The sequence below is a fragment of the Telopea speciosissima genome, chromosome 2 (assembly GCF_018873765.1).
Source record: "Telopea speciosissima isolate NSW1024214 ecotype Mountain lineage chromosome 2, Tspe_v1, whole genome shotgun sequence".
NCBI lineage: Eukaryota > Viridiplantae > Streptophyta > Magnoliopsida > Proteales > Proteaceae > Telopea > Telopea speciosissima.
The window spans coordinates 6,193,069-6,207,371 of NC_057917.1; the positions used below are offsets into that span (position 1 = coordinate 6,193,069).

At 38.3% G+C, this 14,303-nt stretch overlaps 2 protein-coding genes across 4 annotated transcripts in view; both read left to right on the forward strand.

The window, feature by feature from the left end:
- Positions 1-3,688: 3,688 nt before the first annotated feature.
- LOC122651609 (protein ALUMINUM SENSITIVE 3-like) lies at positions 3,689-14,062 on the forward strand. 2 transcript variants are annotated; one of them, XM_043845065.1, is made up of 4 exons: positions 3,689-3,990; positions 5,089-5,334; positions 5,510-5,835; positions 14,047-14,062. In XM_043845065.1, the coding sequence occupies exons 1-3, from the start codon at positions 3,760-3,762 to the stop codon at positions 5,822-5,824; spliced, it is 792 nt and encodes a 263-aa protein (XP_043701000.1). In that variant the 5' UTR covers positions 3,689-3,759; the 3' UTR covers positions 5,825-5,835; positions 14,047-14,062. The 2 variants fall into 2 exon arrangements, with proteins under 2 accessions (XP_043701000.1, XP_043700999.1); XM_043845064.1 differs by lacking the exon at positions 14,047-14,062 and having other exon boundaries at positions 5,510-6,014.
- LOC122651611 overlaps positions 11,424-14,303 on the forward strand; it is a 32,185-nt gene continuing 29,305 nt past the window's right edge. The window contains exon 1 of one of the 2 annotated variants that reach the window (XM_043845068.1): positions 11,424-11,608. In XM_043845068.1, the coding sequence (XP_043701003.1) occupies positions 11,533-11,608 (76 nt within the window). In that variant the 5' untranslated portion in view covers positions 11,424-11,532. The remainder of the gene's footprint in view (positions 11,609-14,303) is intronic. The other variant, XM_043845066.1, reaches the window with a different exon arrangement.

Sequence of the window (14,303 nt, forward strand, 5' to 3'; positions counted from 1 at the left end):
AAATATTTAAAATATTCATATCTGATCAAAACAGAGGGCACCACTGTGTAGAGCACAGAAAAACAGAGCCAACGCAAAAAACGGGACCCCAAACAGAGTCCCGTAGCCCCTAGAAAGCCCGATCAAAGTTCAGGTCCAAATCCGATTGACTGTACTGGTCAAACCGGTCCGAAAAGTCAAACCAAATCAATTTGGGTCAGCCCCCGGTTCCAGTGAACCGGTCCAGACCCGGTCCAACCGGGTTCGGGTCAACCCAAAACGGGTCAGTAATCGGGTTAGCGGGTCGGGTTTTCGGGTCAGAACCCGGGGCGACCCGAGAGGCGCATGTTAGCATCGCCTGTAAATAGCATCAGGCGCACGATAGCAAAACCCAGATTCTTTTTTTTTTTTTAAACTTCTGCCGGCGAGTGAAGATCACCCGCGGCTGCCGCCGATGTGTGGGAGCGCGTCCGGCAGCCGCCGGCGGTGATCCACCCACCAAAAATTCTGATTTTTCGAGTTCTATGCCCCCATATAATCAGATTCTGTTTTCGCCGGCTAAAAAAAACCGGCAGAATGCCAGTGTCCGTACGGGCTTTTGGAAAACTAGAAAAAACCCTAAAAACCTTGATTCGAATCGAAAAATTTTTGATTCCCTTATTATGTTCTATTATTTTGAATCCATATAGGTTCAAGAACGGATCTATGGAGGCTCTGATACCACATGTTAGATTAAATTGATCCGAATAGAGACAAAATCCCAAAAGCCAGGATCTCCATAGGGCGTTCAATAACACAATCAAATAAATAATAGAAAATAGGGATAGAACCACTGACCTTGTTTCACATCCATAGTGATGATGATTGCAGCGAAAAATAAAGAACAAAAATCTAGGTGCTTCCCCTCTATTCCCAAAGTAACTGGCCTGATGAGAATACCGAATGCGCAGGGACGACGAACACTGAATATCTCCCTCTCTTTCAAGAATGCACTCCTCAATAGTAATTGAGAATAATAAGTTGTGATGGGTAGAGGGGGGGCCTAGCTCTCCTTATATAGTAATCCCTATAGGGTCTGACTCATCACAGTCCCAATAAGAATCTATCTGGCCCACACTAAGCCAGTCCACATTAGACTTCTAATATAACTTAATGACCCCACTTTATTAGACCAAAACCCTAATTAGCCTGGTTTAGGGATTTAATTATGTCCATATAGAGTTTTATTAAAACTAAAATTCTAACAAAAACAGGATAAAAGAAATTATGGCTTTCGAAACAAAAGAGTGATTTTTTTTGTCACAAACAAAAGAGCGATTGATGAATAAGCGTTATTCACTCTGGAAAATTATCCTCTCCTATTCCCTAAAGCTCGGCAGTGCGGCAGTGTTAGGTGGAGATGCTAACACATGACAGTTCAGACATCCAATGATTCAATCTGAACTAACATGTGTCAGCATCTCTACCTAGCATTACCACACTGCCGAGCTTTAGGAATTAAAGAGAATCATTAGCACGCATGGGCTTGTGATTCATCTATTGGTTGTAGCATTGCACCAGTCATCCGAGTTTGAGTTCCCATGAACGGAGTATGGATAATGGTTGATAAACTTCTTCTTACTCATTCTTCTATTAGACCCTTATTTTTGATACCAGTATTGGATCTCAATGACTGTGAGGATTGAAGATCATCGACAAGCAAGTTGGAGCTCCTCTAGTGATTGCACTTAATTTCTTCTCATATCTTCCATCTTCAAACTCATAGTTCATATAGGTGTTCTTGGGAGACAAATGAATCGTTGAAAAGTAAAGGCCCTTACTGCAATCACGGAATCACCCATACGGATTAGACCACGTGTCCACATCACTAACAATTCTCAAGCATTTAAATTCAAAGATTATATTCGATGTCACCTAGCACTTATGCTTGAGACCTCATTTTCCTAATCTAGTCTAGGATCCCCCACCCCCACCACGAATTTTTATCACCTACGGTTTTCCTGCCTGGTGCGGTTCTTTAGTGCCTCTAATAAAAGGGGGTGGATCCCTCCTGGGCAATGTGTTCGGTCAAGGTGGAATGGTCATTTCAGCCCCTCTTATGAGAGGAATCGCCCAACCGTACCGGTCAACGTACCTCATGGGATAAAAGTCCCCCACCAACCCCACCACAAAATTATATATATACATTTTCTATCACTCCCATTTTGTGAAGTCGATTTTTTGAGAGCAAGTGTGCTTACATATGAGAAGTCTTCAACCACAAGGGTCTAAAATAATATAGTCCTCTGCATCTCCTCCTGCCCCGCCCTCTCTTTCCCTCTCATCGACTCTGGATTCTTTCTCTCTCTCTCTCTCTCTCTCTCTCCTTCATCTGTGGTCCCCTCCCCTCTCTCTCTCACGTGAAAATCAATGGATGATTTAGATTAATTTGATCTCAGATCTGTGATTGCAATTTATGACGTGAAAATAAATTGGAGTTCAGTTTCTGTGCACGTATCAACAGGTAAACGTACATATGAGAGTCAACCACCTGTCCTATTTTTGCCATTTACAAGGGGAAGAGGGGTTTTTATGAAAACAAAATTAAAATGTGATTGACTCTGAGATGTATGTTCACTTGTTGGTACATGCAAATGATTCATTCTCAATAAATTGACAACGTGTACATCCCACCATTATTTGAGTTGAGTTCTCCTACAACCATGGTCAAAGGATGCAAAAATATCCCATTTGGTGCCATTTAAGATGAATAGAAGTGTACTTTTGAAAGTGAAAGAACACCATGCTCCAAACTGTACGTGTCGAGGATCCAAAGGACTCAGATTAGGTTCACGTACGAAGACATCGGTACATCGGCAAGCCTTCCAAATGGAATCCACTAATCATTCTTTTTTTTTTTGGGTAATCACTAACCACCCTTCAACTTAAAGGTGTCAAAATCAAACTGAAACTATTTACCAAAATCGAATCGAACCATTTAATAAATGGTTTAGTTATGATTTAAAAAATTGAGGTCATTTAGTTAAACGGTTTGAATCGAAATAAACCGTTTAACACTCTTAAATATACATAAATGTGCCAAAATCAAACAAAAGTTTGACAAACCGAACCAAACCGTTTAAAACTAAAACCGTAAAACTGTTTAATAAATGGTTGGATTATAGTTTCATAATTGAGACGGTTTACTTAAACGGTTTGAACCGAAACCAGACCGTTTACCACCCGTACTTCAACTGTACTAAACAATCCAATTAAAAAATAGGAGACATGACGGGAAAAAGCCTAGGCCTAAGTCGTGGGTCATTCATGCCCAAGTGGAACCCAAATATATCTTTTAGTCAACGTGTCAAATTATCACTGGACAGTTGTTAGACTGATGAGAAAGGTTTGTGCGACATAGATCCTGATCCTTTATTCTTAAAATCTCACCTTCTTTTTTTATTGGTAAAATGGAATTTCTGCTCTATTTTTAAGGATGGAGGAGATGGATATGGACCAAATGTTCGAATCTCTTCAATTGGAGAGCAGCAGTACCCACCATCACCAGAGCACAATAATTTATCAAATCGATCGCAGTTACGACCTGTTCCTAGCAAGCTTTCCTCAGAAATTAACTTCCCGATATCTTCCATTTTATTGGGAAGGTTCACACATCTTATCACTTTAACCAGACAGTATCTATCGTCCTTCTATTTGTTCCTATTCTTCTTCCTCTGATCAAGTTTGTTGAGCCTCCCTTGAACCTGTTTTGTTCAGAGCGTTTTTGGGAAACAGGGCAACATGGATATCGATTGGGTTGATTTCCTCAAAGGTATGGTGAAACCGCTTATGGCCACTGCAGTAGTTTTAATGGCCGTGGTTCTGTCGATGGTTCAGAAGCTTGGGTTGGCTACGGAAATGGTCTATTCAATTGTTAGGGCTTTTATTCAGTTGTCTGTGATCGGATTCGTGCTTCAGTTCATTTTCAATCAGAAGAATGGTGGTTGGATTATCGCAGCTTACTTGTTCATGGTTGGTTTTCACTACATTTGGTGTCTCTATTTTCTTTTTTTGCTTTTGCTTGTCTTGTAGTTTCTTTGTGTAGATTGGGGTTTTTAGAGTTATTACCTGTTTGAGGAAAGGTTTACTTGGGGTTTTCTTTGGCCGTTAAATTTGTTTCTCATGAATTCCCTTTTAGCTGGGCTAGATGTGAAGTTGAAAATTCTCTGGAAAGCACTTGAGCTACATGATTAAATTATTGAAAGCTCGAGTAAGTACATCAATAGGCTTGCGACTCAAGCAATCTTCAGATTAGGTACTTCCTTCGTGAAATATGTGAACTTTATCTCTATAGAGTTTGATTTATATCAGTTATTATTATGCTTCACCCTTTCCATAAGGCTAGCCAAGACATGATCTTTAATCCGAAGAAGCATAATTTTGTACTTGATGTTGGAATCCTAATTTAGTCTGCTTTGTTGCTCATCGCCTTTTATAATTTTTGGAAGTCTAATGGACTCCTATTCTTTATCACTCAGTATAAATTCTTTGTAATCTCCCACACTTTTCTCACAACTCATAATCTTTAGAGACAATCCTAAAATGTGGACAAACACTTTGTCGGATGAACTGCAATGGATGGGGATGAAATATTATTGGGTGGGGGGGGGGGGGGTTGTTATTCTGCTATTCTCATGAATAATGGTATTTAATCCTACAGTGCTACGAAGATGCTGATCTTGGAAAACCCTTGTTACTTTGCCCATGATTGTTTCGGACCTGCTTCTACTGTTTCTACTCAATTTTTGTTTTTATGTATAGATGGAAGACCATATGATTATAACTTGTCTGATCATATTCATATAGCATGATCGAGATAGGAAATTGACATGGGTTTTACTGAAAATGGCATTGCCTACACCTAAAATGTTTGAAAATGTGGTTGAGAATAGGATAAACAAAATTACACACTCTGTCTCTACAAAATAAAGAGGTCAAGAAGAAATGAAGAGCATCTTGTGTGATCTTCTGCAGGATACTCTTTGACACTCATTTGCTGAATGGCCTCCCCTTCATTATTAATTTAAAAGTTATTTACCTGATTGTTCCATTCTATTCGTGTTATTGCAGGTCTCTGTTGCTGGTTACACTGCAGGCCAACGTGCAAAACACGTTCCACGTGGGAAGTTCATTGCTGGTGCATCCATTCTTGTTGGAACGGCAATTACCATGTTCTTGCTTATTGTGCTGAATGTTTTCCCTTTCACACCACGGTACATCATCCCTGTTGCAGGCATGATGGTTGGTAATTCCATGACCGTAACTGGTGTAACAATGAAGCGACTCCGAGATGACATCAGGATCCAAAAGAACCTGGTTGGTCTAAATTGAATAGATACATTTGATTTTTTGAGTCATTTGAGGAAATCTAAGGTGTTTCTGGCAATGCAAGAGAAAAACCTTAGATTTCCTCTATTGTTGTTGGCATTTAGTGTTCTTTTTAGTGAGTCCTATCTATATACTTAATCAAATTTTCTAATTCTTTATGTAGGTGGAAACAGCATTGGCCCTTGGAGCAACCCCACGACAAGCTACACATCAGCAAGTAAAGAGGGCTTTGATTCTTGCACTCTCTCCTGTTTTAGACAATGCAAAGACTGTGGGCCTGATCTCACTTCCTGGTGCAATGACTGGTCTTATAATGGGGGGAGCTTCCCCTTTGGAGGCCATTCAGTTGCAGATTGTGGTGATGAACATGCTCATTGGGGCATCAACTGTCAGTAGCATTATGTCGACATACCTCTGTTGGCCCACCTTCTTCTCCAAAACATACCAGTTGGAGTCTAAGGTCTTCAATGCAGAGTAGCCTCTGTTTTTTTCCTGCAACTTGCTCCTAACTATGACCATATGCATTGTGATTTGTGATCTGTACTAGTAGCACATGGAATGGTGGAGGGAAGACATTCTTCATGTCTGCTGAGCTTTTTTTGTACATTAGAGGCAGGTGTGTTGGCTTCTCAAATTGAATAACAATGTTATGGCTCGTTTTGTAGTCATTTCAAAATGTAGCCGAATGGAATTGACTCATTTTGCAATCAGATGCTTATATTATGGAAGCTGTCTATGGTTCAATGCATTCAGTGGACCCTTGTGGTCTTGTGCTTTCCTTTCTTCAATAATGTAATTGTTGTCTTCGCGACGCACAGAGAGAGAGAGAGAGAGAGAGAGATGGTAAGGAAAACATTGGAATCGTCTCCTGGAGGTTGCACGCTTGCCTTTGGTCCAAATTTGGGCTCATGTTACCTCTGCACAACTATTGTGTTGTGGTCAATAGATAGCCAGATCAGTGGAGTTTGACCTTCCCGGAACAGAAGGTGGTCTCTCACTCTTGTTTTGCTTCAACCATCTCTTACTTTCTTTCAGTCGATGAGTCTTATTTTATGTTGTCCATCTGTTCAGCTGAATTCAAAATAGTCAAAAACATTGTGAAGATGTTTGGTTCTCTTTCTCTCAGCAAGTGTTTCATATAAACAAGTTGTATCTTGTCTCAAGCTCTTAGCTGAGTAGGATTTTCTAGGTAAGTTTGGAAAATTATTATATCCCTAGGTTTCTAAATTCTTTTACAATGTGGTTGGGTCATTACTATTTTTACCTAGTATGTCAAACCTTCTTTACAATTCCATATATTGTAAATTCTTATTTCTTTACCAAAAAAAAAAATTCTTATTTCTTTATTTACCAAAAAAATAAAAAAAATCTTAGTTCTTTGATGAACATGTCATTGACACCAACTAAATAATCAAAGTGATTTTTTTTTTTTTGGGTAAAAAGCAAAGCCAATCTATTCAGAGAAGAGAGATACACTCATGACATGCCGTCTAGCTGGAAATGCTAAGATAAATAGGGACTCCTTGTTCTACATTATGGCCATGTTTGATTGGCAAGAAATGAATAGAAAAGAACAGAAAGAAACATGTGAATATTTCCATCAAGTGATGGAAGTTGTTGAGCATATGGATTCAAAGAACTTTTAGGCAAACAATTTTGGTATGTTGTCATTGTTTGCATGCTTCTTAGTGACAACCTTTTTGGTTGTAGTAGTGCCAACAGATAGTGATGATGTGTGTCTGGTGGCGTTGGAGAACTTGGAGTGTTACAGCAGCAGTAATTTCATGGGGGCTTTGAGTTGTCCTTCAGTTGGTTTTTGTGGAAGCTTGAAACATGATAAAGGAAGACCTCTGAGTCATATTTTCATTGGTTCAAGTATCAGATCAATCTGATATCGGTATTGGCCGGGAGTTTTGGCAAAAACACTCGACATGGTCTGTGTACTTTAGAAGAATAGTGTTTGCACGTCAGCTTAGTTTTGGGATCCATGCTCTGCACCTTAGTCCTTCAAGTCAGCTTTACATCGGCAAAAGAATCAAGGCAATTGGAGTTCAGATGAGAGGGTTATCGCTGTTCTGTTGGAAGTGCGGACTGCCTAGTTTTGACGCCTAACAGAATTTTTAAAATGGCAAAAATCTAAGGGACGTCGACATTTTGAAGGGTCTGTAGACAACAAAGTGACATTGATAAGCATTCCCTAGACGTCGACACGGGCCATTTCAGCGGTTAATCTGCTAACATGTGAATTTTCGTCCTTACATAATTGTGCCTATAAAAGGCCCAAAAGGCCATTAGGGAAAATGAGAGAAAAACCCTTAAAAAAGGAGAAGAGATAGAAAAGGGAGGGAGAGACCATTCCAAGTCAAGACTTTGATTCATTCATGCCTATGGCTATTTGAGAAGTTTGAAAAAAAGAGACCTTCATCGTCTATGCATGCTAGAAGGTGAGATTGAAGGGGAGAGCATTGTCTGCATTTCTTCTAGTTGGAGTTCCTGAGGTTGAGGTAACTCATTTAGCAAAACCTTGTATTTATGATTCTAGGTTTAGATTATTGTTGAGTAAATCTATTATCATTTATATAAGGATTAGGATTTGATTTTATATATCATTATCATTGTAAGGTATACCTAGTTGGGGCTTGATAGAGTTAGTGTTGTGGTCCTAGATATCTTTGTTGGAGCAAATCTGTATAATAGAAGTAGAGACTCCTTGGTTATTGTAGTGATCAAAACTGTATAGTATATTGATTAAAATACGAAGCCCCATATGCATTACTCCATGGACATAAGACATGGCCAAACCACGTAAATCTGTGTCTTTGTAATTTGTCTCTTATTTGGATATTGGAGTGTGTGTTCGGTAGAGTGGATGTGCACTACCTGATATACTTGGCCACATTGTGGTTGTGAGGTAGGTGTACATATGATTGTGTGTGATTGATAAAATTGATCAGCACCAGCCATTCATGACTATAGGGCTTTCATCGTCTGTGTCAAGCAACTCAAATCAAGCCAAAGATTTGAAGTATTGAAAAAGCATCGATTCACTCCCCTCTAAGTGTTAGCTTGGGACTATCAGAAGTTCAACTTCTTCTTTGCTTTACTTTGTTCAATTTACCTTCGGTTTAGGTTGAAGAGGGTGGGATTTGGTTGCATGATCAAAAAGTTGGATTAAATGAACATTCTCATAGATGAGCGATCAAACCTTTAGGCTCTGGTTGGCTTGCGGATGCCCCACAATTATAGTTGCAAGTCTCCTTTATCACAATAATATAGATATGGAAACCTATTCACAATGCAAAAAACAAAACAAAACAAAAAAGAAAAACGATGAAGCAACAATACCACGAGGATATATGTGATTCAGTAAGGTGCCAACATCCACGGTGAGACGAGGGTTACAAGTTCTCTCTCTTATGCCTTTCTTTGTTTACAAAAATTTCCCCGTAATTCCAATAACCCTCTGTCATTAACAAATTAAAGAGAAAATAAAAAATTACAAATTTTCGAAATTACCCTGTGTAAACCCTAAAAATTTCCTCTATTTACCTAACTCTTGATGGACTTGCCATAAACCATGGACAAAACTTGGTCCAAGACAGATTGAGTTTCCCTCCACTCATGCAGAAGGAGTCACCTCACTATGGTTATTGGAACCATCTGATTGGCATGGCAGTGATAGTTTCAACCATGCACAATAGGGATGGGAATTAATAATGACACAAGAGTCTAATCATAAGGTCTCATCATCAATGAAAGTCTTCCTTCTTCATGAGTCTATGGGTGAAGGAAAACTTAGTCCAAGACAGAATAGGGGATAGTCTTATAGCTCATCCATTTGTGTTTGAGGTTGATGCTAAAAGTAAGGTTTGCTATAACTCAACCTGGAAAGGTACCCTCATTGGGAAAGCAGAGCAGGCTCTAAATAGCATACCATGAGACAAATGAACTAAGTTTCCCTTCACCTACCCCGATGAAAAGAGTCATAAATCATGATTTTTTTTTTTATACGATAAAGAGTCGTAAGCCATGACATATGACTTTTGGATTGGATTGGAGAAGGTGTTTCCAACTTCGTACAATAAGGGACAAGAATTAATGATGAAACCCACTTGTTCTAGAATCCAATAAGCAATGAGGCCACTTGTATCACACGGATAATTTTAATCATCAACAAATAGGGTCAACAGTCTCAAAAGGTCATATCATGGAAGATGAAGAGATTCTCTTTTCATCCTAGGCGACAAAAAACTTTATCATGGGGCAATAGGCTTAGAATTTTGTGTCTTTGTTTTATTTATAAGGAGAGTTGATGTGGTCAATCTTAACCATTTAAATGTACGAAGGGATCTCTAAATTGATTACATGTCAAATTATAAAGCTTCATTCTAGCGTAGGACTTAGTTTCTATCAATTTTTATGGTCTATAATTTCCTACCCGGTACAATTCCTATAGTCCTCTAACTAGAAGGGGGTAGATCCCATCCGGATAGAGTGTTCGGTCAGGGGTTGGAATGGTTATTTCGCCCCCCCCTTGTTAGAAAACTATAGGAATTGTACAGGACAGAAAACTATAGGCGATAAAGATCCCTGCCTTCTTTTCTTTTGTATTCCTCTTTGTATAAAATTGGTTTGTTTTCAATAACAAAAAATTTCGAACCTTTCCCATTATACATACAGAACATTAGGATTGAAATTTGACAACTAAGTTTGGAAATGGAATATAGGCTTTCATGGATTTTGATTTGGAATAGAGTGGAATCAGTCAAAACTAAATCATGTATGAACTACGAACGATCTAAATTGACTGGATTCAAATATCCGATTCCAATTCTTCAAACCATGATTAAGTAGGGGAGAGTCTTTTGTGGGTAAAATTTAAGCCTTGTTCTTATGGCTATGTTTGGAAGTTTAAAAAAGAAAAGAAAAAATTCAAAAAAACTTGAATTTGAGCATAAAGATATACACTTGATCTTAACCAAAAGGCAGAAAGATATACAAATAAATATATCATTGTGTCAAAAAATTGAATTTGAGGAAAGAGATAGACACATAAATCAATCATTGTTTCATCATAAATTTGTTTTATTATTATTATTTTTTTTTTTTCCCTTAACTTTCAAACATAGCTATATGTGTGATTCTTGACTATAATAATGCAAGAGATCTGAATAAAACGTGAGAAGCACTAGTGTTAGATATTAGGATCGGATGTTTCATTTCAATTGACCCTGTATTGGTATTGGTATCAGTATTAGTTGTATCAGACCAATATCATATCAGTGGTGTCAAAACAAAGGAGGGCATAATAATAAAAAAAAATCTCATAGACATTTGAGGGGCAAAACGATCGGATATGATATAGCTAATCTGTATTGCCATTGATAGCAATGGTGACCAATACCCATGCCAATCATGGTTTGAGGTATCATTATCGAATTGCCTATACGGATGATCAATATCAGTATCCCTAACCACAGATCCCAATACCTGACCGATCCCGTATCAATAGAATGGTATAAATCAAGAGTAAAATTGTAAAAAAAAACAAGGGAGAATGTTCTCTATGCCGCAGCGCAGGCTGCGCCCAGGCACATGGGCAGCCTATGCAGGGAGGCAAGGTGGTCATTGTGCCCACCCCATGTGCCTGGGCTCTGCCTGCGCTGTGGCACTGAGAACACCGTCCCAAAAAACAACCTGTCTTTTTTTAAGAAGAACCAAGGGGAAAACTGTTTGATTCGGATTTGTACCAATCTATATCGATGTCGTATCGATTTCCAAATGGCCGATCCGATACCGTGCACTAAAATCGGTCAGATGGTTCTGGAAAAGGAGTTAATAGTATCAGAATCCCACGAAGGAAGGGAACTTTTAAAATTGAAATATCATAAAATTCTAGAAAGGGAAGGTCCAACATCCATGGCATGAAGAAGAAGGTCGCGACGTGCGCACCATGCGTATGTGACACGCGACTCATGCTTTGAAGGCTAGAATACGCAGTGCGAAAGGTTTTGGTGGTTCACGTTAGAAATCTCCGTCCACTGGTGACAACAAAACACTTGACTTCCTCGTTAAAGAAAGCGTTCGAGCTTACCTTTTTTGTTCATTTCTTTTCGGATTTCTTATTCAATCAAGTTGATCAATAACCAGAAGCTCATCATTATCAAAGGAGAAGGGTAATCCGTTATGGAGATTAGATTTTGGACGAATTTAAAAGTTCGTGTTCTTCTTCTCGCTTCGCTCATCCTTTGCTTCTTTCCCGGTAAGTTTCTTCTCAACTAGGTTTCTGGATCTCTGTTCATATAGATTTTACTCTATTTGTTTGTTTCTTTCAATAGTTTTTGTGTATTTCCTCCAAATTCTCGGTCCAGAATCTATCAGATGAAGTGAAACCGTAATTTAAGTTAATAATACCACGTATAATAGTCAAAGAGTGTTTTTCGAACTCCAATTGATATGTCTGTGAGAGATATAAACGTATGAAAGTGAATTTAAGAGATTCTTTAAGCTAAGAGAACTGGGCATTCGATACGTGCACATGAAGCAATCTCTTTGTGCGGCAAAACTTGAGACTTTCTCTTCTAGATCATGAATTATTTGCTTTGTAGCTATTAAATCAGCTCTCGATTCGAATATTCTCTCTCTTTTGCTATACTTGAGCTTTTGTTGACTGTCGGATACGACTGTGTGGATTTGCTGGTTCGTATTACATGATCTATAATATTGTCGGTGGAAGATAGCCAAGAAAGAGGACAGGAAATTACTAAGGTTAAAGCTCTTGCGATGGCAAGAGAATTGAAGGTTAGTTACAAGGAAGAGATGGAACTTTTGTCTTTTGAGACCATTGGTTGGTCGGTGACTGGTGGAATTGAGAGATTTACATCAATTTTTATGCATAATTTTAGAAATTTTTATTTGTACATAGTATCAAACTATTAAACTACCAAAAGTAAAGAAAGACTACAATCAATAATAAGGAAAGACATGGGTGTCTAAAAGAAAGATTAGCCAGCTTGCCTAAGTTCTGATTAGGACCTCATTTTGTGGAAATACCTTAATAGGAAAATATTTGATGCCATTATGGGGTTCTGATATTCTTCTCAACCTTGGTGCGTTGAAGGAGAAGAATGTTCTCTGGTTTCGAGGGTTAAGGGAAGATTTTGTGTCATCTCTATTTAGCATGAAGAATGTGGCAGAGTAGTAATTTCTCCACAAAGTGTCAACCCCTCGAGTGTCACAAGGATGAGGGTCTGAGGTTTGGAAGGATGAAGGAGAGTATCCTTGCTTTTATTAGTAATTGTTTATGGGTGTTTCCTAAGGGGTCTGAGGCATAGTTTGACATTGCTTTTTGAGATGCTCACCATTTATTGGAGCTGAATTAATAGCTGTTTGGAAATTATGTTTTGATATTTTTAAAGCAGAAAGAGGCTAATAACAAGAATCGGGTGTTAGGAAAGATGAAGGAGAGTATCTTGCCTTTTCTTAATAATTGTTCAGGGGGGTTCCTAATGGGTCTAGGCATATTTTGGTCTTGTTCCTTGAGCTGCATACCGTTTACTGGTGTTGAATTAGAAACTCTGAAATTTTTGGATTTTGGATATAAAAATATTGCTAAAATGCATATTTAGCTAAAATGCATATTTATATTCTGCAAGCAGAAAGAGGCAAATAAATATAAGTTGAAATATTTTGTCTCTCACTTAATACTACTTATGCATGTACTCAGTGGTGTCATGAAATTATGGGGGAAAGAAATTGACCAGTGCTTCATGATTAATAATCATAATGTGGTGTCAGAATGTTTTGTTTGGAGATACCTCCTTGAGAAGGACTTAGATGAATTTGCTACTCTTCTTGAATGACTATGCGAGATGGTATTGATGTAAAAAAAGATGGAAATATGTGGATAAGCAGGACTAAGGGTATGATTCCCTTTCTGGTATCCAAATGAGATTTTTGCCCTATATAGAATGTGGGTTACAACAGCTCCATGGAAAGTCATGACTTTTGCTTGATGTTAGCACTTGAAAAAATCTTGGCTTTACACCATCTCAAAAGGAAGGGGTGAAGTGAAAGAGAAGAGGTTACTCATCTCCCTTTATATTGCAAGTTCGTAGAAACAGTTTGGAGATACTATTTGGTCTTATATGAGATGCACTAAGTTGCCAAACAGTGTACGGATGCTGTTTATGTCATTGGATACTATTCTTTTGGTTCCTAGTATGTTCTCCTTTGGAGATGGTTCCCTTTGCTTTAGTGCTGCAGATAGAAAGGTAAGTGTTTGAAGGAAGTATTGCGCTGTTCAAAGAATTTGTTTGGACATTTGTTTTGGCATGTGTCAAATGTGCAGATTGGGTTCGGTTTTGAGAGATTGAGATCTTTGATTTGTAAATGAACAATAGTTCCATACACGAACATAAAACTTATCCAGATTATATAAAATCAATGGAACTTCTTGTTGCCTATAGAAAAGTTTTCAGTTGAGCAGTTTAAAGAAACAGGTTATCAAGAAGTGCGGAAGGTACCAAAGCTGTTTTTTATACTTTCCACATTTGCTTTGGTGTAAATAGGTGTTCGGTTTTGCGAGATTGAGGTTTTAAACAAAAATAGGGGTATGTTTTGTACGCTTTTAATTTCTAAATGGAAGATATTTCTCCAGCATACATAAAACATGTGCAGATTACAGAACAAAAAGCAGGATTTTTTGTTGTTGTTGCCAATAAGGGGTGGTGAGGAAGAGAAGAGTTGCCATTAAGCATTTTAAGAAGGCAGCTTTTTTATTTGAACAAAAGGCTATTGATGCGTTTAAAGATTGTCCAATTGGGCCAATTAGGCCTCAGAAGACTTTATTTTGGCCCAAGGGTTGGGTTCTATGGACCTTGGGATTCTTATTTTTGGGTTTATTGATGTAATGAGCCTCTTGTAAAAGTCTATATTTGGGGCCTTAATTTTTTTTA